The sequence below is a fragment of the Amphiprion ocellaris genome, chromosome 9 (assembly GCF_022539595.1).
Source record: "Amphiprion ocellaris isolate individual 3 ecotype Okinawa chromosome 9, ASM2253959v1, whole genome shotgun sequence".
NCBI classification, from domain to species: domain Eukaryota; kingdom Metazoa; phylum Chordata; class Actinopteri; family Pomacentridae; genus Amphiprion; species Amphiprion ocellaris.
The window spans coordinates 22748153-22774061 of NC_072774.1; the positions used below are offsets into that span (position 1 = coordinate 22748153).

Here is a 25909-nt window from a genome sequence, read left to right on the forward strand (position 1 = left end):
ATTGGTGAAGAACAAATGAGGACAGCTAGATTGGTTGCTGCAGAATATTGTGCTAGCTAGGCTGGTTAAAGCTGTTAGGTGTAATCACATCTAACCTAAGTTAAGGTGTTAAGGGATTATTCTCAAGGAGAAAAACATATAAATATGTCATTTGATGAACACAGACGAGTTTGCAGGGGCTTAATCAATGGCAGGAGAGAAATTCGGTTTCCTTGAATTCTGTATAAGTTTCTATCAGTGTCACTGGCAAAGCCCTCTACACCATCACAGCATCACTGCAGATATCATGTCTTCATAATCTCCTCTTACCAAGACATTGTGCCTGGAGTGAAAAATCTTAGATTTGGACTGATCAGACCAAAGTTGGTCTATTGTCCAGTTATTGCGTTTCTCAGTTCAGTAGTTCTCTTTCCGTTCTTGGTCTTTGTAGGTGGCACGAGGAGCGCCACAGAAGAATTTGTTCATTTTTGTGATTCAAATTGAACATTGACACTGCTCATCCAGTCACTTCCTGTGTCCTGATCACGTGGACTATTCCCTCACAACAGGTCAACAAAACTGCTGCTCGGCTTTTGTCCCTCATCTTATGCTCCTAACTAGGACCTCCTATCCTCTTCACTTGCCCTCTGACTTCTGGGCAGAGGTCTCCCCCTCCTGGAGATGCACTAAAATCTTCTCCATGGCAGTGATACAAGAGCCTGTCTGAAGATACCTTGTTAGTCAGGTATGCACCGCTAACTGAGTGTAAACTAGTTTAAAGCCAGCAACTACAAAAGTCTGCAAGCTAACTCTACAAGCAACAAAGCAACAAAGCAACAAAGCAACAAAGCAAGTCAGTGCCAGTCTGGTTACTCTGCAAGGAGGACAAAGGAGTAACCACATTGGACAGAGCTGCACATGAAGGACTTTTTTCCTTTCATGGACTGTTTTAACTGACAATGATGGGCATATGAAGCTAGTGCTGCAACATTGTAAATGGCTTAGCAAAGGAGACCTTAACTTTGTTAATGCACCTTTACAGATTAGATTAAATTTATAGAGTTTAGTGTTGTGATCTCTTTTCATGGTGAGGTTATTGAGTAGTTGGCTCTGCCACCCTGTCAAATTTATTTATTCATTTATTCACACATATGTAGGATCTTCATGCAAACTAATATTCTCTTTTCTACACAGATTGCATACATATGCTATGAACTGACTGTAAATATAGACACGTGCACAGAGAACACATTCAGAGGTCCTGATTTACATACTGCATGTGTTACATAAGAAAGCAGAGCAAAGAATTATTTCTGGCGTGCACACGACATGCACACACTAACACACACCACACACATTCTTTTTAGTTCTGTAGCAAGCACACATACTTACTAATAGATTGCATTGTATATATTGTGTTTTATTTTTGCTTTTTAAATAAACCCGTGTAAATACGCATGCTGTTCTATTTAATGTTGCATCAGTGTGAATGCTGAAAACCACTACTATACAAAACATCAAAATCCATCTATTTAGCTATTTATATCAAAAATTTGGTTGTAGTTATTAATTTAAACATTATTTAGACTTCCAAATTTATCTAAGCTAATGATTTGCTTTCTATTCCTTTAACTGAAGCTGGTGTCTTGAGTTTAGATTAGACTGAATTATGGAGACTGGTTTAATAACCCAGTTGCACCTATATTCTCCCTCATTACTGGTTTCTTTCCAGCAATTGGACCATGAAGGCCTGATTCACAACTGATGATCTCAGATTATGCATTAAGAAGGGAAGTTCCACCACTTAATCTTTGACAAAGCTCAACTGTTTATTTATAAGCTCTGCAGATGACCTGATGAAGCTGGTTTAACATCGTGTGCAAAACAATCTTTCAGGAGTGGCTGCTGTGAGGAATCTAAAAGGTCATCGACGTTTTTCTTGGTTTACACTTTTATGACTTAATGCCTGGCTCCCTATATATTATTTCAGAGTTTTGATGTCTTCCATTTTGTTCAACAATGTAATAAAATTGAAAAAATACAAAAAGCAAAAGAAAAACTTGAAAGAGTGAAAGTTTTTGTTTGGTTTACTTACTTTGTCCATATGTACACAAGAAAGGGTCTTGCTTGGAAATGTTTTTCCTCAAAATACAATTACACTATGAAAAATGGGAGATAATAATGCATAACCATATTCTCTGCAAAACTGCATTCTGAAGTCAAATACAGCTGAAGCTTTGTCACTTTGTAAGTTAAAAATAATTTCATACAAATGTCTCTGTCTTTGTTTGCCCAGTAATGAGTTCCTTGCTGAGCAATGGTGGAGTGATACCTTCTATATACAGCGCTGTGAAAAAGTATTTGCAGCCCGACAGATATCCTCTTTTTGTATATTTGTCACATGCAAATGTTTTAGGCCATCAAAGTGGTATTAATATAAGACAAAGATAACCCAAGAAAATACTAAATGAAGATTTCATTTATTAAAGGAAAATTCTGTCCAATCCGATTTTGCCCTGTGTGAAAAAGTATTTTCCCTAAAGGGACAATTACTTTTTCACCAGTCTACCAAAGGACCAAATTCATATGGCGGTTGGGTTCAACTTCAGCAGCCACACCCACATCTGATTACTGCCAGGCTTGTTGAATCTAAGCATCACTAACCAGAACCTGTCTGGGATTGTGAAGGAGCGAAACGGTCTCAAAAAGCAGCACATGATGCCACGTTCTAAAGAGATTCAAGAACAGATGTGAAACAAAGTCATGAGACTTGGTATGCTAAACCTGACTGCAAAAACACAACCTCTGTGCATATTTCTGAAATCAGACTCCAAACCAAATCAAACACGGTTTTAAAAAAGTTACACAGGGTAAGAGGCCAGAAGAAAGCATATCGTAGTTCTAAAAAACACTAAACAAAAAAACCCATTAACTTTCCTTTTTAATATAACAAAACAAGCAACATACCACTGTCATATCTGTACAGCAGTTTTTGCTCTCAACTTACAGCAGAACTGAAGCTCCCAAATAAAAACTTCTTCCACTAATTATCTAAATTTTATGATGTCTATATACTGTAAAAGTGAAGCTGTTCCATGTCATTATGATGATACATTGGCTCCAGCTGTCCCTCCTCTTTGGGGTTCATTGCTTGAGAGGCCAGCGAGAAATTGCTCTGGTTTATGGAAACACGGCATAGTGCTGTCCTACCCAAGAGTCTTGTAAAATTCCATGTCTGTTGACAAAACATGCTCCTTCAGCCCCCCTCTGTCAGCCTGGCTGCTCTACAGCATCCCTACCCACAAAACATCTCTATACTTCACAGATTTAGTTTTTCAGGCCTCTCAACCACCCAAGCAGAGTTGTGACAAAATCCCAAGTAAACATAGCATCTGAGACAGAGGGTCGTATCTAGGACAGAAAGCTGTTCGGTCCATGGGGTTCAGGCAAAACAGATTCTTCTCTGCTGTGCAGCTGCAGCTTGTGTTCACAGAATCACATGGTTTCCAGCAGAGCAGAGAAGATTCTCCACACAGACCAGCACCTCAAGTGCAGTCAGGTGCTCATTTAAAGAGAGGAAAATAAGTTTATTGTCATTCAATTACAATTACTCAAATCATTTGAGTATGCCCATAAATAATCATGTTTATACTGTACAAGATCATTAGTTCTTAAGCATGTTATTGTCATGTTGGCCATGAGCTGCAGCAGTAAATATGTTAATAAATATACACCAGTCTGCCACAGGATTCAAACTACCTGGCTGACATTATGTTAGTCCACTGTGCTAACAAGACTGCTCTGACCTGTCAGGGTATGGTAACAACACCACTGGGGGTCTCATGTGGTGTTTGGCACTGGGATGTTGGCAGCAGATCATGAGCTGTGGGGCTGGGTCTCTGTGGATGATAATTCAGATTGGGTAAAAAAAATAAATAAATAAATTTAAAAAATCCCCAAAATTATGGTAAATGTTTTGTGGAAACACATAACTCAGTCTAATGTTAAAGTGTTTTAAATATTAGTGAACTAGCTGAATGCATAAACCAGTCCCCCATAGCATTTACTATGTGTATACCTGTTGGTGTGTTTCTGTAAAAATTCCAGCCAAATCTCTGCTTATAGTTATGAGCACTTCCTCCACCCAGTTGTAATTAGACAGTGTTTGAATGTCAAGACATGTTTGTCCTATGTGGAATCACACAGCAGGAACAGTCGTCATTCTGCATGAAGTCTGTCAAGAGAGATTACTGGAACCCAGACTAATTGGATTCTTGTAGGGCTAGCGTCTTGTTAGAATTCTTAGGGACACAATGCAGAGTTTAACCTTTTAAACCCAGATTGCAATTTTACAGTGTTTTTCATAGCTATAGTTATGTAATACATAGTGCTTTTATTCATTGAGGTTGTTCCTCTTCAAGAAACAAGTGATCTGCCGTGTTTCACAGCACTTAATGTTTAGCATATTTGCTGCCCACAGGCCCTGACAAACACAATGTCTCATGTGGGGTGGACTCAGCAACAGCTAAGTGGGACACAGCAAGAAACCACACACGGGCCAAAACACAATCGGCTGCATCATCATCTACCACAACAGAGGTTTTAATAGAGAGAACTTTCAAAGAAAGCAGTTCAAAGAAGTCTTTGGATTGTCACAAGCAAACTGGACATAGTTTCCAGAAAGACAGGTTGCCATCATAGTGGAGGGAGTATTTAGTGATCCATCCATTATCTATGCAGAACTAGAGCTATTTCTACACTGTAAAAATAGTTCATTACAAGGCAAAGCTCTGCTTTTAAATGTTACTAAAGTAAATGTAAGGAAGCATAACCTGCAATCTGTCTGATAAGTATTAAAGGCACTCAGTGTTATACTATTATTGTCATAGTTTATGGCTGGTCTCCTCCATTTTCACCCCTGAGTATTTGTTTTCCCCTTTCTCTTTGTCTACTGTATGTTTCTGTGTTTGTGTATGTCATGGGTATGGCACCTCCTCTAGCTACTGAGCTGTTGGCAACTGGCAAAACTGTATGTTGAAAATAGCATTTTTTGCTTTTGTTTCTCATGCATTAAAGTGACAGAATGGCTGACCTTTTGTAGTTGGTTAAACAGTTGTTTTTTTTTTTTTTTTACTATTTCATATAATATGGCAAGTAATGTTCATACAGCTGATCTGTTAATGGATGGATGGATGGATGGATGGACGGATGGATGGATGGATGGACTATTCCACACAGGGGGGTGCTTTTCTCTTTAATACATTGTATCCACTTGTACCTCTGGAAGGAAAGCTCACCACAGTGGTCTTTAGTCACAAACAGACAACAGATTTTACCCCAATCTAGATTCTGATACTTATGTTTACATAGTCACAATAAAAAATATGTAACGTTTATTAAATGTGTACCTTGAGCATAAAAATAACTATGACTAAGCATACTCTGCTCCTGTAGCCTTGATTCCCTGAATGAATTCTAGCTGTTCCTAGCCTTGCAGTACTTGGATGTGGTCAGTTTCCCTTCAGATTGCTCTGAGCATAAAGCCGCTACTGTTTAATGTCTATCTCTAATTTCTGGTTGTTTCCATAGTTGATTAGTGGAGTTTGTCTGCCTTTGTTTTCCGTAGATTTTTTTGCATTCCAGGATTTAGTTCTTGGCTAGTTGTTTCTCTGATAATCCCCAGAGGTCGCTAGTGTTTCCCTTATACCCCTAACTTTGCTTTGATTGTTTTCCCCAGTTAGTTCCCCTGTTAGCTTTCCTGTCTTCTCAAACACTTGCCAATCCCTCATTCCCCTTTTTCAGTTCCCGTAAGTCATCCTATGTAAACTCTTTATATACAGTTCCTGGGCTGTTGTGTTTTCTCTCTGCACTTGGTTCTTTGACTCTCTGTGACAAATTCAGATTCTGTCACATTGTGCCACACTTCAGTGTCATCAAGTAAAAGCACTCAAGTGCTGAATCCATCACGTTGCTGCTGTTTTTAAAAATAAGACATTACATTCAAGTGTTACATTTACACACTGGGTATATCAATTTACCTTTATCTCATGGTCGTGTTTACATTTCACTCAGTTCTGCTTTTCTTAGTTCTTAGTTGTTGTTTGGCTCTAGTTTTGCTTCCTTTGTTCTTTTTTGCCCTTTAATGTCTTATTTTCTAAGTGTTTATTTAATGTCTACTGTTGCACGAAGAGAGAGTAACATAATTTCGATTCTTGGTATGTCATGCACATATTGAAGAATTGACAATAAAGCTGACTTTGACTTGACTTGACTTTGACTTTACCAGTGCAGTGATATATTAAATACATTTCCTTTTCACATCTTTATTTTGCTTGCTGCAATCTGCTAAAACCTCTTTAGTTTTCCCAACCCAATGGTGCTCAACTAAAGTGAAACATAAAAGCAGCAAATCTTTATATTTCCAAATTCAAACCGATTTATGTGTTGGATATGAATTTCATGAGTGAGTTCAAATTTATGCTCGTCAAATTTCAGTTTATTGAATAATTATTTTGTTAAGCTTTTCTACGTAAAACTTTGATATTAAGAGTTTTTATTTTAAATTCCCAACTTAAAAGGCAGTATAAGGATTTCTAATATATTCTTTTTTTCTTAATTGTTTACACGATTACATGTGCAGTTGAGCAAAAGCTTCTATACGCTTGTAAAGACCATGTATATCAGAGTAGTCTTGAGTTTCCAGTGATTCCTATAACTCCCAGTTTACTCTGATGGAATAATCAAAGCACAAGCACATTTGTCACAAACATGCATTTTAGCTCTCTCAAAAATTTATTACAGGTATTCTGGAAGTATGACAAAAATTGATAGGTCAAAATATACATACAGAAATGCTAAAATTTGCTAAATGTGCCTTTTGTATTTTCATCTCAGTTAGGTGCTTTTGGTCGCCGTTCGCAAGCTTCTGGTTGTCTTTCACTACCCCTCTTCACAGAGATGGTACAGTTCAACTAAATCTGCTGGCTTTCGAAAAGAGTCTTGTTTCGTCACCTCAGCCCACATGTTCTAAATTGGGTTTAAGTCAGGACTAAAACGGGAATTCTAGCTTGATTTATCCATTTCCATATCTCTTTTGATGTGTGTTTGGGGTCATTGTTTAGTGGAACAATACAACTGCATCCAAGACCCAACCTTTTGGTTAATGATTTTATGTTTTCCTAGTTCTCCTTCTTCATTATCCTAATTAATTTGTGTGAATTTCTAGTTCTGCTGATGATGAAAAAGCCTCGTAGTATAAGACTCCCACCACAGTGCTTAAGAGTAGGTTCAATTAAATTTTTGATTGAATTTTATTTCCATGGCGCAGATTCACAACATGGTATATGTTTGGCGTTCTTGGGATTAAAGGTCTCATCCTCTTTCCTTCAAACATATTGTTGTTCATTGTGGCCAAATAGCTTAATTTTTCTTTCATCTAACCATAGAATCTTCCTCCAGAACACCTTTTCTTTTCCATATGATAAGTAGAAAGCTTTCATTGAGCTTTAAGGGGCTGTTTCTAGAGGCTGGGCTTCCTTCTTGCAGAGCAGCCTCTCAGCCCATGGTGATGTAAAAATATTTGACCATAGACACTGACGTCTGTGCTCCAGCAGCTTCTAATTCATTGCAGATTTGCTCTGTGGTGAGTCGTAATAGACTCTTGACCTTCCTGACCAACTGTCTCTTAGCTCCAGGTGATGTCTTGTGTTTCCTTTGCTGATCACGGCAGTGACACAACTGTACCAATCATGTTATACTTACAATTGTGTGCACAGTTGAGTTTGGGATCTGTAGCTGTTTAAAGTGGTTCGAAGTGACTTTCCTGACTTGTTGAAGGAATTAATTTGCTTCTTCAGATCTGTGCTAAGCTCCTTAAACTTTTCCACTGTAACATTTGTGGCAGAGTGTAATGAGTGTATAAAATAGGGCCTATTTACAATGGCTCAGAGAAATCAGCAGCTGTCACTGCTCATATCCATTAAAAAGAAGTTAAGAGGTCATACCACTAAGAAAGTTTGATTAACACAGCTTTCTCCTTTAACAAAAATGATAATTCAAGTCATGTATGTACATTTTTGAACCAGCAGATCATATTTCTTGAAGACCTATAATAAATCTATGAAAGAACCAAAATGCAAGATTGTTTTTTTGTTTGTTTGTTTTTTTGTCACAAAGACACATCTGCTTCATTCCTTCCGTTATAGAAAACTGAGTTACAGGAATCATTGGAGAAACTGTTTGGTTCACATGGTCTTCACAAGTGTATGTAAACTTTTGTTCACAACTGTGTGAGACGATGCGAAGCCCACATCATGTGAGAGAAAATCAGTATGAATGTAAGGCTATCCCAATACTGATAAGGCAGTTTTTAAGTAAGTGATACTGACGTCAACGTAATACTTTGTTTACATCTGCTGTCACACAGGTGTTGTAAGTATGAAAAATCAAGCATTATCAATCTATGATTAACTGATGATGTAAATGAACCACAGTGGTCGTTTGTCCTGTGCTAATAGTGCTGTCAAGAGACATATGATATGGGACACAAAAGTGTTTCAATCACACATGCCATTGGGATACAGAAGTGTTACCCACCTCAAGTCCAGATTGAGTTGACACACGTGCACACTGGCCAGTCAGTTGACATCACAGAAGACTGTCTTGGTGGTTGTTCACTAGCTAACCCCCCTGTTCTCCTGCCTCCTCTGGTTGCTACTGTCAGAACCACCACCTCTACGTCTGCTTAGCTGGCAAGCCAACCCTCTCCCTCCTTTCCTCTTCCCTTTCCTGTGGGTGTGAGTGAGGTGTGTGTGGCTGTATGTGTGCTGATCCAACAGGGCAATCAGCTGAGTGAGGACACCTGCACAGGAGTGTGACTTACCTGTTGCCAGTCAACACCCATGCTCCATAAAACACTGGCTCAGTTCCCGTTTAACCTCTGTTCTTGTCTGCATAGTGCTCAGACCTGCTCCCCACCTGGACCTCACTTCTCACGCTGTACCTGACTGAGACACATGTTGACAATGCATACTCTGTTCCACCTCTGGACCCCCTTCCCTGGAACCCCCGTCATCAAGCCGGAAACCCACCACAGATTAAAATCCTGCATTCCTCTCGGGTGCCAAAATTAAGTAGCGACTTCAAAGTGCACATCTCCCTAATGTGACACTGATGTGGGTTAAAGCGTACAATGACTGGTCATGGTTTGTTGCATTGTGATGGCAGGCAGGTCAAGAGTGACTGCTGCAGCAGAAGAAGCAGGTGTGTGGACATCTGCACCGAGACGTGCTGCAACCAAATGAGTTGCAGATGCTTTGTCCTTGTAGCTGAAGCAGTGGTCTTCCTGTTATGTCAACGCCTTGGAGCGACGGCATGGGAGTGGGGAACCTTGTAGCCTCTGAAATAGCTAAGAGTGAGGTAGTAAAGTAATGATAGATAGATAGATAGATAGATAGATAGATAGATAGATAGATAGATAGATAGATAGATAGATAGATAGATAGATAGATAGATAGATAGATAGATAGATAGATAGATAGATAGATAGATACTTTATTAATCCCAAGGGAAATTCAAGTGTTCAGCAGCTTACATACAACAACATAAATAACAAAAAGACAGGACAGGCAGATTAGTAACCACATTAACATTAAAGGTTAGTATAGACAATACTGTAAAAAAAAATTCTAATTTTAAAATCTATACAAATATTAAATGTAATTAAAATTCAATATACACTATTTACACATTTCAAGGCACAGTAATTTAAAGTGATTTAAAATGAATTCAAGTGGCTTTGACAGGTAGTAGGAAAGCAGTTGTATCAAACTAAGGTGCATGGACATTTTACAATCACACTGATTCTACTGTGATCATGACTGAGACTCCAACTGACCACTCAGTATGAGTTGTACAGTCTGATGGGGGACATAAGAGTTCCTGAGCCTGTTAGTGGAGCAGGTCAAAGACAGCAGCCTGGAGCCGAATGACTGGAGGAAGAACATCTGCTTGGAACTGTGGTTTCTGAACAGGATCAAGTACTCTGTGTTAAAAGCAGAGCAGTTAAACACAGCCGGCTTGTTTTTTCACAAGGCTTGGCACACTTTAGTAATAATCACTGAAGTGATACTAGAGGCCGATCTGTTGGAATAACTAGCTGCAGTATCGTGATGATAAATTGTGAAGCAGAATTTGAACCAGACATGCTGGAGTACGTCCACAAAAGGCACCACTGTAAGTTACTAAATCCTTGTTTAAACGCAGAATTGCAGAAATGGGTAGGCAAATATAATTATCCTCATACAGTTAGTGTTGTATGAAACTCATATACAATTCTGCAATCTAGAATTCCTTTAACAGTGCTTAATTTAATGCTTGATTGTAATTCCATGTTGTAAAGGTTTGGCCTAATTGTTCCAGTGATAGACTCAGACATAACTATTGTGTTGTCTGCAGCAAGCTGCAGAGATAAAGGTTAGTTAATAAAAACAGCCCTTTTCTGTCAGATCAGATTCTTTTAGACAAGTGTAGGCTCGGACTTTCCTCAGAAGACAGAGGTTAAAGAGCCTGTATAATCAAACATTCACCTGGGTTATCTTCCTTGTCCCGCCCACCTCATGCTTAGTTTACCTGAAGGCAGACGCCTAATGTAGATCATTTGTGAGGTTAATTACATAAATATAAAACTGCCGACTCTGGGTTTATCAAACTTCCTCACTCGTACACATGTAATAAACACTGTAATGAGGGCTGTATGTGTGAACAGAACTGTCATGTTTATAGATGCAGCTAAAAATCCTTAGTCCCTCTAGAACTACATATCCCTAGAAGCTCCAACAGTACTCTTTTGCCAGAGATGCGTGGTAAATGTAGTCATTTAATAATAAAAACGCCATAATTTTCCCGCAAGAAGACCCTCCTCCTGAGAGTGACCACAGAATAATCACAGGGAGCCTATAAACCGCTGGCAGCACTTAAGGTGACACACATCCCCATTCACATAAACCGCTGCTGTTTGGATCCTCGCTCAGACTCGAGGAATAACCTGGAGACGTTCACAGGACGCAGACATGGAAAAAGATGCGAGACCCAACTGGGACAGCCCCATGCAGTTTGTTCTGGCGTGTGTGTCTTATGCAGTCGGACTTGGAAACGTATGGCGATTTCCTTACCTTTGTCAAATGCACGGTGGGGGTAAGTTATTGATTCCAAACTGTGAACCACTTGTTGATCACACAAGAACAAACAAAAACAAGTGCCTTAAATGGCATAGGTGTGAAATGTTCATGGGTAATAAAAAGAGGCTCTGTATCACTTTAAACAGCAGGTTGTTGTTTCTGACTTACCGTTTTCTCTTTTTATTTGCTTCTGTACTCATTATTTTTACACGCATTCATTCATGTCATCATCCAACAAGCACTCCAACGGTCTGAATGTAAATGTGTCTGGATATATTACTTAATTATTTAGAAGTATGTGTTTACTTTAGCTTGTACTGTATGTAAGCACGTGTATAAGGTGTAGTCTGCTTGTTGATTCCAAATACTTTTGTTATTTCACTGTAGCTAAGGATGAATTTGTTACTTTACCGTTTTTAGCAATTTTTCCCAGTGGATCTGTAAAGATAAATCAGTACAGTATAGGCAGAAAAAAACAACAAAACACAGGCTCAGAAACTGTTAGGTAACATGTCCTTAAAGTGTCCAGAGCAGAATAATGTAGTTAGAAGAGGGCATTGTTATGTCTTTATTACTCCTGTACGGGTCATTAAGTAATGAATTTCTACTGTAATTCCTCTCCTGGTGTAAAACTTCAAAGCATTTAACCAGTGGACATGTGCTAAAGGTTGGAAGGAAATCAAACGTGATCTTGGTTCAGTTAATTAACTGTGAACAGAAGTTGCAAGTAAACAATACACTGTGATATGGAGTAATTCTGATGGGTCCCATGAGGCTTTCATAGTGTGCCACTGGTCCACATTCTATCTGAAGTTTTAAGTTAAGAATATATGGTATGATAAAATACACAGATTAAATATACAGAGCTGTCAGCAGATTACCAGGACGTTAGCTGGAAAGCCATTGTCTATCCTGTAAAAGTTGGATGCAGGGGTTTCGTAAGGGAAGCAGTAGTTTAGCTGCTCCACACGGTGCTGGGATGATGGAGGGAAACTTCACAGGCCGTTATTGATCTAATATTAAGTTTAATCCGTCTCAGCTTTATTTTTTTTTGCTTGTTATCATTTCACACTAATGCCACGAGCATTACCTTTTTGTCATTATGATGCAATAAAAAAAACAAATAAACATGTAGTGTTATAATTTACTTAAGGTTTGAGGTATATTTGTGGTGTAGATGCAGTTCTAGACATATAATGTTCAACTATTTGTAAGTCAGTTCACATCACGTCAGTATGGTACTGACATTTGGATCATAATCTGCTCTATATTTGCCCCCAAAACATTCATTACTCTGTACTTCTTCTTTCAAAAAATGAGTAACTAAACTAGCAAAGAAAATCCTTATTGTGATTTATTTCTTTGATTTTCAGCTGTGGTTGAGTAAAACTATCTTTCCCGTTTCAGGGGGTTTCTTGATTCCATATTTCATCATGCTGCTTGTAGAGGGAGTGCCCTTGTTCTACATGGAGCTTGCCATTGGTCAGAAGATGCGTTTAGGTAGCATTGGGGCATGGACTGCAATCAGCCCTTATTTGGGAGGAGTGGGTAAGTGCTGACTTAACTGGTAATAGTAACATTACTGTACAGCGACGGACTCCTCGCTGCATTCAGATGAATAGTAATTAAGGAACACGTATACTTTTCTGTTGGAAAACAACAGAACAACATGTCGGGCTGTGTGAGGTTGAAGAATAGTGTGTGTTTTGTGTTGTTACCCAGTGAGGGGGCTACAGTCAGCATGTGGTGGAAAGATACTACCACTGTCCTAGTGCTTTGTCTGATTCACCAGATGTAAACTGTGGGTATAAACCTGCTGTTTTCACGGCACATTTGTTTTGTGTTTCCCCTTAGCTGTGTGATAAAGTTGTCAAAATACCTTTTGCTACAGGAAACAACAACTACAACCTCCAAGTCAGCGACCTACATGCTAAAAATTACAAATTTGCAGGAGATTCGGACTGACTGCAACCAGGCAGCCTTGTTTTTTTCTGTATCTTTAATGAGAGTGCTAACCTCCCTGCATTAAAATGCTCCACTAGAACAACTCCCCCATCATTCTTTTCCAGAAACATCTTTGCTGCATCCTGGACTTAGCACAGCCCAAGACAACTGTGATTAGTTTGTAGAAATATACACACAACAGAAGGATTTTCCCTCTATAGCAGAATGATAGTGATGTGCAGTCAGACATTTATTCAGTGCTGAAACAGCATTTCTGAGACAGATCTGGCTATTTGAGACTGCAGTACTGTCAGTGTTTTGTGTGGTTTCTGCCTGAACTCCAATTCTGTGGAATACAAAGTTAGTCTGAATTTATTTTCAACATTGTGATATGAACCATGACTCTTGCAGTACTTTTTGGGGGCTAGCTTGAAATTGTGTGGCTTGGCTTCTGCAGCTTAGAGCTTTGGTCTACATAGATACAGTGGATAAATCCAGAGGCACTGTGGGTTACAATATATAGAATATGTAAAATCTGAAACAATTTGTCATTTGTTTGGGATTTTTTTAATGTAGTTTAATTTTCTCATTTTAGGTCTTGCTAGTGTTGTGACATCTCTGTATCTGTGTCTCTATTACAACATCATCAATGCATGGAGTTTCTGGTATCTCTTTCATTCATTTCAAGTGAGTTGCTGATCAACAAACTGCTGTCATTTTTTCCCATAGCAGAAACTGCTACTGTATATACTCAATATCTGTATATGTTCAATATTTGAACTGTAAGGTAACATGTCCATATTGCTCTGTCTTCATTCCCATCCTAGTCAGTCCTGCCCTGGGCAGTTTGCCCCATAAACGCCAACCGTACAGCACCTATAGAAGAATGTGAAAGGGCTTCACCCACCCAGTACTTCTTCTACAGGGAAACACTGAACATCTCTTCCACTATTGAAGAGAATGGAGGCATTCATACAGGCCAGGCTTTGTGCTTCCTGCTTACTTGGGTGATTACCTACCTGTGCGTTGTCCGAGGAGTACAGTCAACTGGAAAGGTATGTCACATATGTGGTGCTTACACCTTTGCAGGTGTTTGTCATCGTACATGGGTAGGTGTAGTCTGGCAGTTTCAACTTTTAAGAGATATTTTATGAAACAAGGTCTTGTAATACAAAAACAATATACGTATTCTTTTTAAAAAAATAGCATATTCGTTTTGTGTATCAAATTAAACCAAACTCATGCATTCACATTTGGCAATAAAGAGACAACCAACCCATCATCCTGATGATGAGTGATTAATTTATCAATCAATCAATCAATCAATCAATCAATCAATCAATCAATCAATCAAAATTTATTTCTATAGCACTTTACAACAGCCCAAAGGGTGACCAAAGTGCTTCACAGTGAAAAATGAGAATAACTTAAAAACAATACAGCAACTTAAAACAGGACAAACAATCACACTCGCACTCACAGCTACGGGCAAATTTAGGATAATCAATTAACCTCAGCACATTTTTGGACTGTGGGAGGAAACCAGTGTACCCGGAGGGAACCCACTCATGCTCAGGGAGAACATGCAAACTCCATGCAGAAAGATCCCGCAAACCAGGGATCTTCTAGCTGCAAGGCGAAAGTGCTAACCACCACACCACTGTGCAGCCCGTAAAATAAAAACAATAAAATAAACAGCAATAAAACAGAACTAAAATATACATCTAAAAGAAATAAAAGTAATAAAATGGCACCATGCTGCTAGGTGTGAAAAGCCATTGCAAACAGGAAGGTTTTGAGTTGTGATTTAAAAAGACCCAGGTCAGTGATGGTATGCATGTCGGGGAGGAGCTTGTTCCAGAGCCTGGTGCAGCTACAGAGAACACCCAGTCACCCCAGTGTTTGTATTTAGACCCCTACTTTACTTGCTCTCAAATGTTTGTCATGAAATTTAATTTATAGTAAGGCCACTTAAATGCATGATAAAGTTTGTTCATGTTAGTAGCATCAGTACAGTGAACCACAGTCAGCAATTAGTTTAGTGCAAAGCACCAATGCAGCCATAACTGTAGCTGCCTCAACAATAACACAAGGATATGTGTAACTTGAAAGACAAAGACTTAAAAATCTACATATAATCACAAGAACTAATATTTTACAATTTTTGTAGACAACTTGACCCAACTGACTCAACTTCATTGTTAATCAAAAATTATGCAGCCTGCATCTATTTTTGTTTTAGCCAGACTAGAGGCATGATTGTAGGGATATGATGAAGTCGTCAGCATCCCACCCTTCCATACAAACTTACTTCTACATTTGAACTCTGACTTTAATTATGCTGTTTGGCTTTTGTAGGTGGTGTACTTCACAGCCACGTTTCCATATGTGGTCCTCTTTATCTACCTGATCCGGGGCTTCACTCTTCATGGTGCCGTCAACGGTGTCAAATACATGTTCACACCCAAGGCAAGGTTACGCTGTGAATTTGGCAATACTCATGTAGACAAGGACTTGTTCAGATTCTTAGATTGCTTGCAGTATTTGTGCAGCGGGGCTTGTTGACGTTGCTCTGTGCATTTTTTCCTGCTTTTAGATGGATCAGCTTGCGAACCCGACCACGTGGATCAATGCGGCCACTCAGATCTTTTTCTCTCTGGGTTTGGGTTTTGGGTCACTCATAGCTTTTTCCAGCTATAACCAGTACAACAACAACTTTGAGCGCCAGGCCATCACCGTCTCTCTTATCAATAGCGGGACCTCCATCTTTGCAAGCATTGTCACTTTTGCCATCTATGGGTTCAAGGCCACCATCAACTATGAGAACTGCCTGGAGAGGTGTGTGTTTCATCATTTATAAGTCCAGTTCAGAATGGGTTTAGGTTGGGTACTGATATGATGCTAAACTTGATTTGTAAATAGTACAATAGTACAATGGTTAAATATTCTGGGAGAATGTCATAGTTAAGGTATTGTATTTCCTCATGTAATGGTCTGTTTTTCTTTCTTTTCCAGGACACGGATTCTGCTGTTGAATACGTTTAATCTAGCAGAGGACACCATCAATATGGATAATGTCTTTGAGTGGATTGAGAAGCTGAATGCAACATACCCAGAGCAATTTAATGAAATTGCCAATGACACTGGAAACTGTGACCTGGAGAAAGAACTAGCGACCGTACGTTACTCATCATTTCACCTCTCTTACAGTGATACACACATAAAGCTGAAGCTAGTATTTTCAGCTACTAACATAATGTAAATGCAGTTGTTTGACACAGGCTGTGAAAGGAAAACATTCAAATTGTATCAATACTGACAGTACAAAAATACCACCTGTTATAGAGGTAGCCTCACACTTATGATGTAAACAGATTTTTAGGTTATGGTATAAAAGAGAGTTGCAAACACATATGATCCCCCTGATAAACAAAGTACCTAGAGACTGGATAGAATGGAAATAAACAAGGACTGAGGTAGACAAGACTGCCTTCTCCCATTTTTCTCATTACCCTCAAGTCACTATTTATACTCTTTTTGTAATAATCTGCAAAAAAAGAAACAACTGAGATGTGATAGAGTTTCATTTTGACTTGTTTACCCTGGAGTCTGAATGTATACCCTAGTTCCTTTTTAAGCAGGATTTCTCCTTGACACATAAAAACAACATACACTGTTAATTTACAATTTCACTGATTTTTGTAAAATCATTGAAACTATCTATAAAATGTACACTAACACATTTACACTTTTGGTGCTTCAGTTGGCATTGGATGGAAGAAAGGAAGAGAAATGAGGCAAAACATTCAGCATAAGGTCCAACTGACTCAGAAACACCTCACTTTGTGGTCATTGCAGGCCACCAGGGCACACTATTCAACTGGCGCTAATGAAACCACATATTAGAGTAATTAGTCCAGTTAAGCTTTTATCAAACACTCAGCACACGGTGAGCAACAAAGAGCTAAGTCAGTTCTGAAAACAAACAGTGGTTCCAGCAGGCATCCCTGTTGTACACACTAAGTTATTTATATACAAGATGCTGTACAGCAGAAATAACCTCATTAAGAAGCTTACCTACTCAGCATGTGACTATAATGCTGTTTCCGTAACAAACTCACAATCTAAATTATTATGATTTATTCAGTGAATGATAAGTCTTATCACAGAAACAGAACAAATGGCCTTCGCTGTGTAATAACAACAGTATTTCAAGCATTACTTCCCGAAGTTGATTCTCCACTCTGACCTTTGCTTTAAGCTCAGATAACACAGACAGTGACTCTACAGTTCTTGAATGTTTATTTTCTTTTATGGTTGCCATATACTAGGATGTTTCAGTTCATCTGTTAAATGTCCCCTGATTCATAAAGACTGTGCCTCTACATGCTTTTTATGAATGAGAGTACAAACACCTGCTGAGTTTCTCATTGTTTTGGTCTGGTGTCTGATCATTCAAACTCAGATTTATTTACAAATACTTATTACATAACTATTTATCTAGAAAACACTTTGTGGGTCGGTGTCAATTACAAATGTGCTCTGCTTGCCTTCCCTAGCTCCATCTGGTCAGTCAGTCCTTCCTCCCCACCTGTCCCTATCAGTAGCATAGGTGAGGAGAGACCTGCAGAGGATCGGGGGAGGAAGGCAGCTGGTTCAGAGGGTATCAGCTCCTGGGTGCTGAAGTCATGTACAGACTACCTTTGTCAGGTGGCCCAGTTAGTCTTCAGGCTAAGCCTGAGTGTTGAGAAAGTACAGATTCTGTGATCCTGTATTGCACCAGCTGCAAAGACTGCACATACTAGAGAGTCTGATGACTACACACCATGGCTTTAACATCCCACCCGGTGACGAGGCTTATTCCTACCCATCTATGTACTGGCAGTTTTTGATCCACTGCAGTTTGCCTATTAGACACACAATTGAGTGCGCCAACAAAGATCCCTCCCTTGAGAGGGATCTTTTGTCTCCAGAAAGCTGGAAGACATTTTTCCCAGTATTCTCAGCAATGCATAATTGTCACAGCTCAGGAATAAAGAGGAACAAGCAAGAAAGGACTGTAGCCTATTGTCCTGAACTACTGACTAGCTCAACAATAGATGACAGTATGTGAGCCTATAGGAGTGCATGTCAAACACTGGCGTCTGTAGTAAAGAGGCTCTGCAGGACCTGTTCTCGCTCCATCTCTTTTCATATATCAGACTTAATATGGTCTTCTGGGACAGTAGGGTCACAGCAGATTACAGGAAGCAACTGGACACTGCTGAACAAAGCAAAAATCTGTTTTAAATGTTAGATTATTCAAAGTAGACATTTTTGTCTGTTGCTTTGTAGAATTTCTTGTCTTCTTAATATGTTTGAGAGTGTCAGTGTTTTGCAGAGGTGCTGTTGGTATAAAATCAGTCTTGGGGGAGACTGTGTTAAGAAGGCCATCATAGTTGAATTGCTGTAAAGAAACCACTAATGAGGGAGACCACAGAGTAGAGAAATGCTTGTACCAAGAAATACAAAGCCTGGACCTTAGACCAGAGAGAATCTTAACTTTGATCTGGTGAAATTTGAGATTTCTTGTTCCAACTGTTGTGTCTTTATGAGACTCGAAGAAGGTGAATATATGTGTACGCATGTCTACTTTCTAAGTAGAAGTATGGAGAATTCAGTGTGCTTTGTTAGTAGCACAGTTGTTTTATGTAGGATTCAAGGAACACTTAATCACAAAAATTTACAGTAACAGACCATTTTTTGTCAAGACAATAAGGCAAACACATAGTCAGGCTCTGTAGGGGCTGTTTGAGGAAGCAGAGTAACGTAATGCTGCATCAGATGATTTAGCTTCAACAATCAGCCAACCTGAACCAAAATGAGATTGTTTGGGATGAGCTGGACCTCAGAGTGAAGGAACGAGGGCTCAGCTTGTCTTAGAACTCCTTTAAAACTTTTGGAAAAGCCCTCATGAAGCTGTACAAGAAGCTGTTGTCAAAGCAGATAGAGGCTACTTTGTATCTAAAATAGAAAACCTACATGTTTTACCGCGGCATATATGTTGTTTCACCATTTTGATGTTTTTTGATATATTTTAAGTGTGCTTACTTTCTTTCACTGATACTATGTAGAACAAAGGCCACCTGAATGCAGTAAATCCTTGCTTTTTTACAGTTCAAGTCAAAATTGGTCAAAGCCCGATGCAGTGTGTCCACTCCAGCCTGAAATTCTCTCTTTCATCTCTTTTAGGCTGTAGAGGGACCAGGCCTGGCATTCATCGTGTATAGTGAAGCCATTACAAACATGCCATTGTCTCAGCTGTGGTCAGTGTTGTACTTCATCATGCTCCTGCTGTTAGGAGTTGGCAGCATGCTGGGTAACATCACAGCCATCATCACCCCACTGCAAGACTTCAAGGCTGCGTCCCGCATAAGCAGCGAGTTATTTAACGGTAAGATCCAGCCTGAGGTTAATAGTAAATGCTTGCCATCCTTGTGGGCATCAGTCTGTGATGGTGATTTAGCTAGTCTTAGTAAACTGTTGCCATACTGGTGTTAGTCAAATAAAGTCAAACTGTGTTGCAGTGAAAAGTAGCACCAAATCTAGCTTTCCACAGCTGCAGAACTGGTTCTGTTGAGCACACTAGTATCATCAAATAACATACTTGCTAAGTTATACAGGAATTTCTCAAAAATAATGAAATAATACCCTGAATAACATTTTTTTAAAATAAAAAAGGTAAACAGCTTATTTTCATTGGTATAAAATGAATTACGAAACAAAATTACACTAAGAAATTAGGTTGTACAGGAAATCAGTTGTGTTTGTTCGCATTGTAATAAACTGGTCAGTGTAAATGTTTTTGGTATCAGAGGATTTACAGCTCTGGAGGGAAAGCTGCAGCTTTACCTTTCAGTGCAAATGCATCTGATTTTAAAATGCTACATTGGAAGAGAGACTACATGCACAGTTGTATGTTCACATCTTTACTTTTAGAATATATATATATATATATATATATATATATATATATATATATATATATATATATATATATATATATATATATATGTTTTTTTTGTTTGTTGTCTATGACAAAGATGCATGTGTTTCAGTGATTCCATCATAGTTATAGAAATCATTGTATAGTACTATACAGTGAATGATAAAACTATTTTCAGTAATGCCATCAGTGACTGAGGGTTGAGTTTTTCTTGCAGGTTTAGTGTGTTTGTTCTGTCTGCTGCTTGGCCTGGGCTTCACCACCACATCAGGGAATTACTGGTTCACCATCTTCAATGACTACGGAGCCACTTTCTCCCTGCTGTTCATCGTCCTCATCGAGGTCATAACTGTCAGTTACATCTATGGAATTAAAAGGTTTGCGTAGTTGCATTTGGAAGTTCCCACATTTGTTGGTTTTCACCTCTGCTTTTGTTTTTTGTTTTTTTTCAATTAATCAGTAGTGCCACTTATGCAATAAAATCACAGAGAATGCTATCAAACTATAGAGTGCAGTATTTCATTTGAATTATATGTATATACTTATTTTAGGTTTGAAAAAGACATAGAAGACATGCTTGGTCATCGCCCCAACTGGTATTGGAAGATCATGTGGGTAGCAATCAGTCCCCTTCTCCTTATCGTCCTCTTTGTCTTCTACATTGTCAACTATATCATGGGAGGAACACCTACATACCAAGCATGGGACAAAGAGGAGGTAAGTTTTAGTTTCTTTTTTTAATACTGCATATTGTGTGCTTTTTGATTCCCAAGCTGGTGAAAACGTGCATGTGCCGTAGCTAGCTTGTGTCAGAACAAGTCAGATCTGAGTTTGGCCTCCTGAAGTCCAAATCACAGTAAAGAAATTTTGTCTTCCTTACATGTCGTATTAGGAGTTGCCACCTGTCTCACCCTTAGTATGAGTATGAGGCTTCTATTTCATGTCATGTATTCCAAATAAAATAAAGCCACAAAGCCACTAGAAAACCATTTACAAGACAAAATAATGAAACTACATGATGATAAAATAGTTAAACAAGAAAAGCACTCAGAGAGCACAGTGCTTCGCCAAGGCTGCTCAATCGTTGTATGATTTCTGACGAATAAGTCCCCAGCGGTGCATTTGTAGTAGGATCGCAATCATGTGATCATCAGCAGGCACCTGACCTAGTGTTCACTTGCTGTCATAGTTACAGTGACGCTGTGTCGCTGTCTCATACTGCTACAGAAATCTTTAACAAATCCGTGGATCCAGACTATAAGATGCATCACTGCCAAAATCTAATCAGGTGGTCCTTGTGTCATTTCTGAACTTCCCTGAAAATTTCATCCAAATCCGTTAGTCTGCTTTTGAGTAATGTCGCTTACAGAGAGACAGACAAACAGACTAACAGATTAACAGAAGGACAAACGTACGCCGATCGTCACTTAACTCCACCGCGTTCCGTGGTGGAGTAAAAATAGAAATAGAATAAAAATTAACAGGACAAGGTTTCTGTATATGACAGCAGTACAAAAGTGTCAAAACTCTGGTAGTGTGCACGTAAATTTACTAACTGACGTGATATAATCGTCATAAAATACATGAAAAAGGTCAATACACTCAGGCCACAACAAGGGCACCACAATTTTAATAAACTGTCCTACATTTGACCATTGCTTTATAACAATTTCACAAAACAACCTAAATAATAGTATACTATTTATTCTGACATTTCCAAACAGCAAGACGTCATTAAAGAGAAAAGTACAACAGAAGCTGTTTTAATCTTATTATATGCTACTGGAATAGTGATAATATGTTACCTGTTTGGAATTTGTGGTGAATATAAACCCACTCTTCTGTTTTGGAAGGACTGTGCAAAGAAACTTACTTCTCTGTTTATTCAGTTGTAACACAGCTTTGAATCTACTTTATATAAAACTGTGTCTGACGCTATCGCTGTGTATTAATCATTGTTGGAGTTGAGGCTGATTATCTGAAGCCAACATTATATCACGAAACACTGTACCTTGGAGTAGAAGTAGAAAGATAGCTGGAGGCAGGGAGACAGCTTAATATAGAGAAGACTAAAGTAAGCTTTGTGCCAGTCATGGGTATGTCCTGCTTTTTTTAGAACCACGTGGCTCAGAGGTGACCCTTGAACTATCATTACATCCTGATTGACCCTCTTGCTGTCATGAGACTTTGTTAAATTACACGTTTACTGCTGCTGTATCATCCATGTGGACAATTAGTTTAATCACAACTCCTCTCTGCAATCAAAGACACTGTAATAATTAACTTACAGGCACCTGGCCCATCCACCTGTTGATTAAGACCGGGAATTTTTTGGCTTGTTTATATGGTAAATACCCAATAATATCCATTTACTGTTACTTAATTTTAACAATGATTACAAAGAAAAATTAACTATGGACTTGTCAATGTTTAATTATTTGATATGATGAATATTAATATTTGTTTATTAAATGGCCCCTGGGCAAAGCAAGTCTGTTCCTGTTGTAGATGAAACTGACACATTGTTCATGATGCTGTGTAATGACTAAACATGTTTGATATATTGCATTGTGGGAATTTCATCAAACAGTTCATCAGCACTGACTTTTCTCGGTGTCATGCTTGTATTGATGATTTAATTGAGTAAAATAGAAATCACATTTCGAGGCATACACAGTCAGGCCCATAAATATTTGGACACTGACACAATTTTCAGCATTTCTGCTCTGTACTCCACCACAGTGGATTTGAAATGAAACAATCAAGATGTGCTTTAAGTGCAGACTTCCAGCTTTAATTTGACGGTATTTACATCCAAATCAGGTGAACGGTGATGAAATTACAACACATATTGAGTGTGCAAGCCACCTTTTTAAGAGACCAAAAGTAATTGGACAGTTGGCTGCTGTTCTATGGTCAGGAGTGTGTTATTCCCACATTATTTCATGTACAAGGGGCAGATAAAAGGTCTAGAGTTCATTTCAAGTGTGTTTGGAATCAACTCTCAATAGGAAGTCCAAAGAGCATCACTATCACTATCAGTGCATCATTGTGGTGGGATACAGAGCTGAAATGCTGAAAACTGTGTCAACGTCCAAATATTTATAGACCTCGCTGTATTTCATTCTGCAATAGATGAACAGAAAACCAGGCCAACTGAAAAAGGAAAAGCTTTTAAAAAAAACTAGATGAAAAGTGTTGTGCACCTCTGAGCAGAACTCAAACACACTTGTGTAGTGTCAGCGACACACACAACTGTTTGATCTTCTGCTAAAATGACTGATTAATTAACCAATATGTAGTGACAGGTGTTAATTGTATCTCTTGTTTCCCTCAGGGAAAATCAGTGCTCACAGAGTATCCTGTCTTTGGTCAAGTCTTCATTGCACTGCTGCTGGTGTCTTCAGTCAGCTGTGTTCCCCTCACAGCTCTGTACGTCTTCTGTAGAAAGAGGAAACATGGAAAAGCTCACAAGCAGCAGCATGCTCTGAATGCAGTGTCTGCTTAGTGGCCAGACTGTGACAGGGACTAAACCTCGGTCCTCCAGCAAGAGACTGTCATCCATCACCTCTTACAAGGAAGGACGGTGGCATATGATAAGCAGTTTTTAATTTCATCACAATTTATACGAGCAAGAGCATTTTTGAGCTGCTCTGCCCTCAAGAGAAGGTATTTACATCCTCTATCTTCTTTCACGCTTATAAACAGTGCAGTCTTGATAGAGAAGCACAATTGGAGATATGGGCAGATAAAATCCAGATTTCAATTTTTGCTTTTAAAAATCTTTTTTTGTACAATTTCTCTCAGGATTAAAGTCAAACCTCTGAGCCAGATTCCACCCAATGATCGATGCACTCAAAAAGCTATACGTTCATCTCATACCACACTGGGGGAGAAAATAATCTTCACTTAGTTTCAGGTGATAATTTCCACAGCTTAACTATGTAATATGTTGTTAGTCATATTATTAGTGCAGATATAGTTTGCATAATTGTCAGACTTCTAATCATGTATGGCTGAAATTCAGAATTTCATATGACTTTAGTTTACTGAATGGTAGTATGGTAACATGATGACTATAAGTAGCACTGCAATTTACTCAATTAATCATAAAATCTAGTGTCTGAATATGTTACCCTTCATATCTTATATGCTGCAGATGTTTAAGTATGCTATTTCATATTTAGCCTTAAGTATTAATTCCTCTTAGTAATGGGCTAAACCAGTTCAGGCTCAAGTTATGTCAACTTTATTTGTAGAAATACAAAATCCCACAATGGGATTATAGTTTAGTACTGATTATAGAGGGGGGCTGCACAGTGGCTTGGTGGTTAGCACTGTCGCTGTGCAGCTACAAGATCCTCGGTTCACGTTCCGGACTTCCTGGGATCTTTCTGCATGGAGTTTGCATGTTCTCCCTGTGCATGCGTGGGTTCTCAACGGGTACTCCGAACATGTTGAGGTTGTGTGAATAGGTGTGAATGTGAGTCTGATTGTTTGTCTCTATGTGTAGCCCTGTGATAGACTGTCCCCTGCCTTCACCCACAGTCAGCTGGTATAGACTCCAGCTCCCCCACATGACCCTAATGAGGATTAAGTGTATAGATAATGGATGGATGGATGATTATAGAGGGTCTTATGTGTCACACCAGTTGCTGCCGTTTTTACTGATTCAGGAGCTTTCTTTAATTGAGTGTTACTGTTTAAAACATGAGCAAAGGGGAAGTTTGACAAAAACACGCTGGATTGTAGGAAATTTACATCCTAACTATTGTAGCTTCTGATTTAATCCTGGAAACTGCTGACTAAACATATGACATAACATTGACCGATTTGAGTTGTGTTCTGATAAGGGTGTTGATGATTCAACAGTATAATTGTACCTGCTTACCAGATACCTTAATTGTATTGGGGCACCTGGTAAGCACATTTGTTTGCATGTTCTTGGTTAAGAAGGTGTACAAATGATCTATTTCTCCAAGGTATTAAGTATATTCTGATAACAAGTGTAACATCTGTTTTAAAAGGGCTGGCATCTGCTATCATACCATCATTTGCTTTGTACACCCAAAAATATGTAAAAATGTGTATATATTGTAGATATGTGTCATACAGTGGCCTAATAATGGAATGCTCAAAAAATGGAATGTCTTTCCTTTGATGTGTCAGTAACCAAATAAGATTTTAGTAAATACATTAGTGAATGAATTTCCATTTAAAAAAAAAGCTTAATTTCAATTCTCTTTTACCTGTAATATCTCATGAGTTTGTAAACGTTCACATTTATGGGGACCAGCTTTTTATTAAACAAGTGTGATGTGATGTTGGTAATAATAAATGTGCCCGTGTGTGTGTTACATATTTCTCTATCTATGGACCCTATCCCAGTGTACCTTTAAATACGAGCTATCTGCAGAAAACAACCATTACCACTTAAATTTTCCGTAAATAAGGACACCTTTTTTGAGGAATGAATCCAGCAGGATATCTACAACTTGGTGACTTCAAAAAGAGCAACCTGACCACAGTAATTCTCAACACAGGGCTTAACATACTTGTTGCTCCCAAAGCGATCAAGCACACCTTATGTCATTAGTCATCATGGAAATGGCTACTTGCTGTAAACTTTGGTCAGATGATAAAAGGTGGTTGTATGTAGAGGGAGGTGGTAACCTGTGTTTGTTCAGAGGTGGCATTAGATATAGTTGATCTCTGTGATCTTGTCTACCAATATACCAAATATAGTAGTAAAAGGACGTGGGTCTAAAGTTGCATTGAAAACTGCTTTAGGAGTTGAATATTGCTGTTTAACATGGTGTGGAGT

At 38.7% G+C, this 25909-nt stretch overlaps 1 protein-coding gene across 1 annotated transcript; it reads left to right on the top strand.

Annotated features, from left to right (window-relative positions):
• The first annotated feature begins 10763 nt into the window (after positions 1-10763).
• On the top strand, positions 10764-25442 carry LOC111569474 (sodium- and chloride-dependent transporter XTRP3). The gene is made up of 11 exons (XM_023271614.3): positions 10764-11172; positions 12564-12704; positions 13696-13787; positions 13928-14155; positions 15459-15569; positions 15697-15938; positions 16116-16278; positions 19332-19533; positions 20303-20462; positions 20637-20802; positions 23423-25442. The coding sequence occupies exons 1-11, from the start codon at positions 11049-11051 to the stop codon at positions 23591-23593; spliced, it is 1800 nt and encodes a 599-aa protein (XP_023127382.1). The 5' UTR covers positions 10764-11048; the 3' UTR covers positions 23594-25442.
• The last annotated feature ends 467 nt before the right edge of the window (positions 25443-25909 follow it).

Bases quoted from the DNA above. Each gene is read 5' to 3' on its own strand.
- LOC111569474 (XM_023271614.3), top strand. From the start codon at position 11,049: ATGGAAAAAGATGCGAGACCCAACTGGGACAGCCCCATGCAGTTTGTT. The intron at 11,173-12,563 runs GTAAGTTATTGA...TTCCCGTTTCAG, and splicing joins TTGTCAAATGCACGGTGGGG to GGGGTTTCTTGATTCCATAT. The intron at 15,570-15,696 runs GCAAGGTTACGC...TCCTGCTTTTAG, and splicing joins AATACATGTTCACACCCAAG to ATGGATCAGCTTGCGAACCC.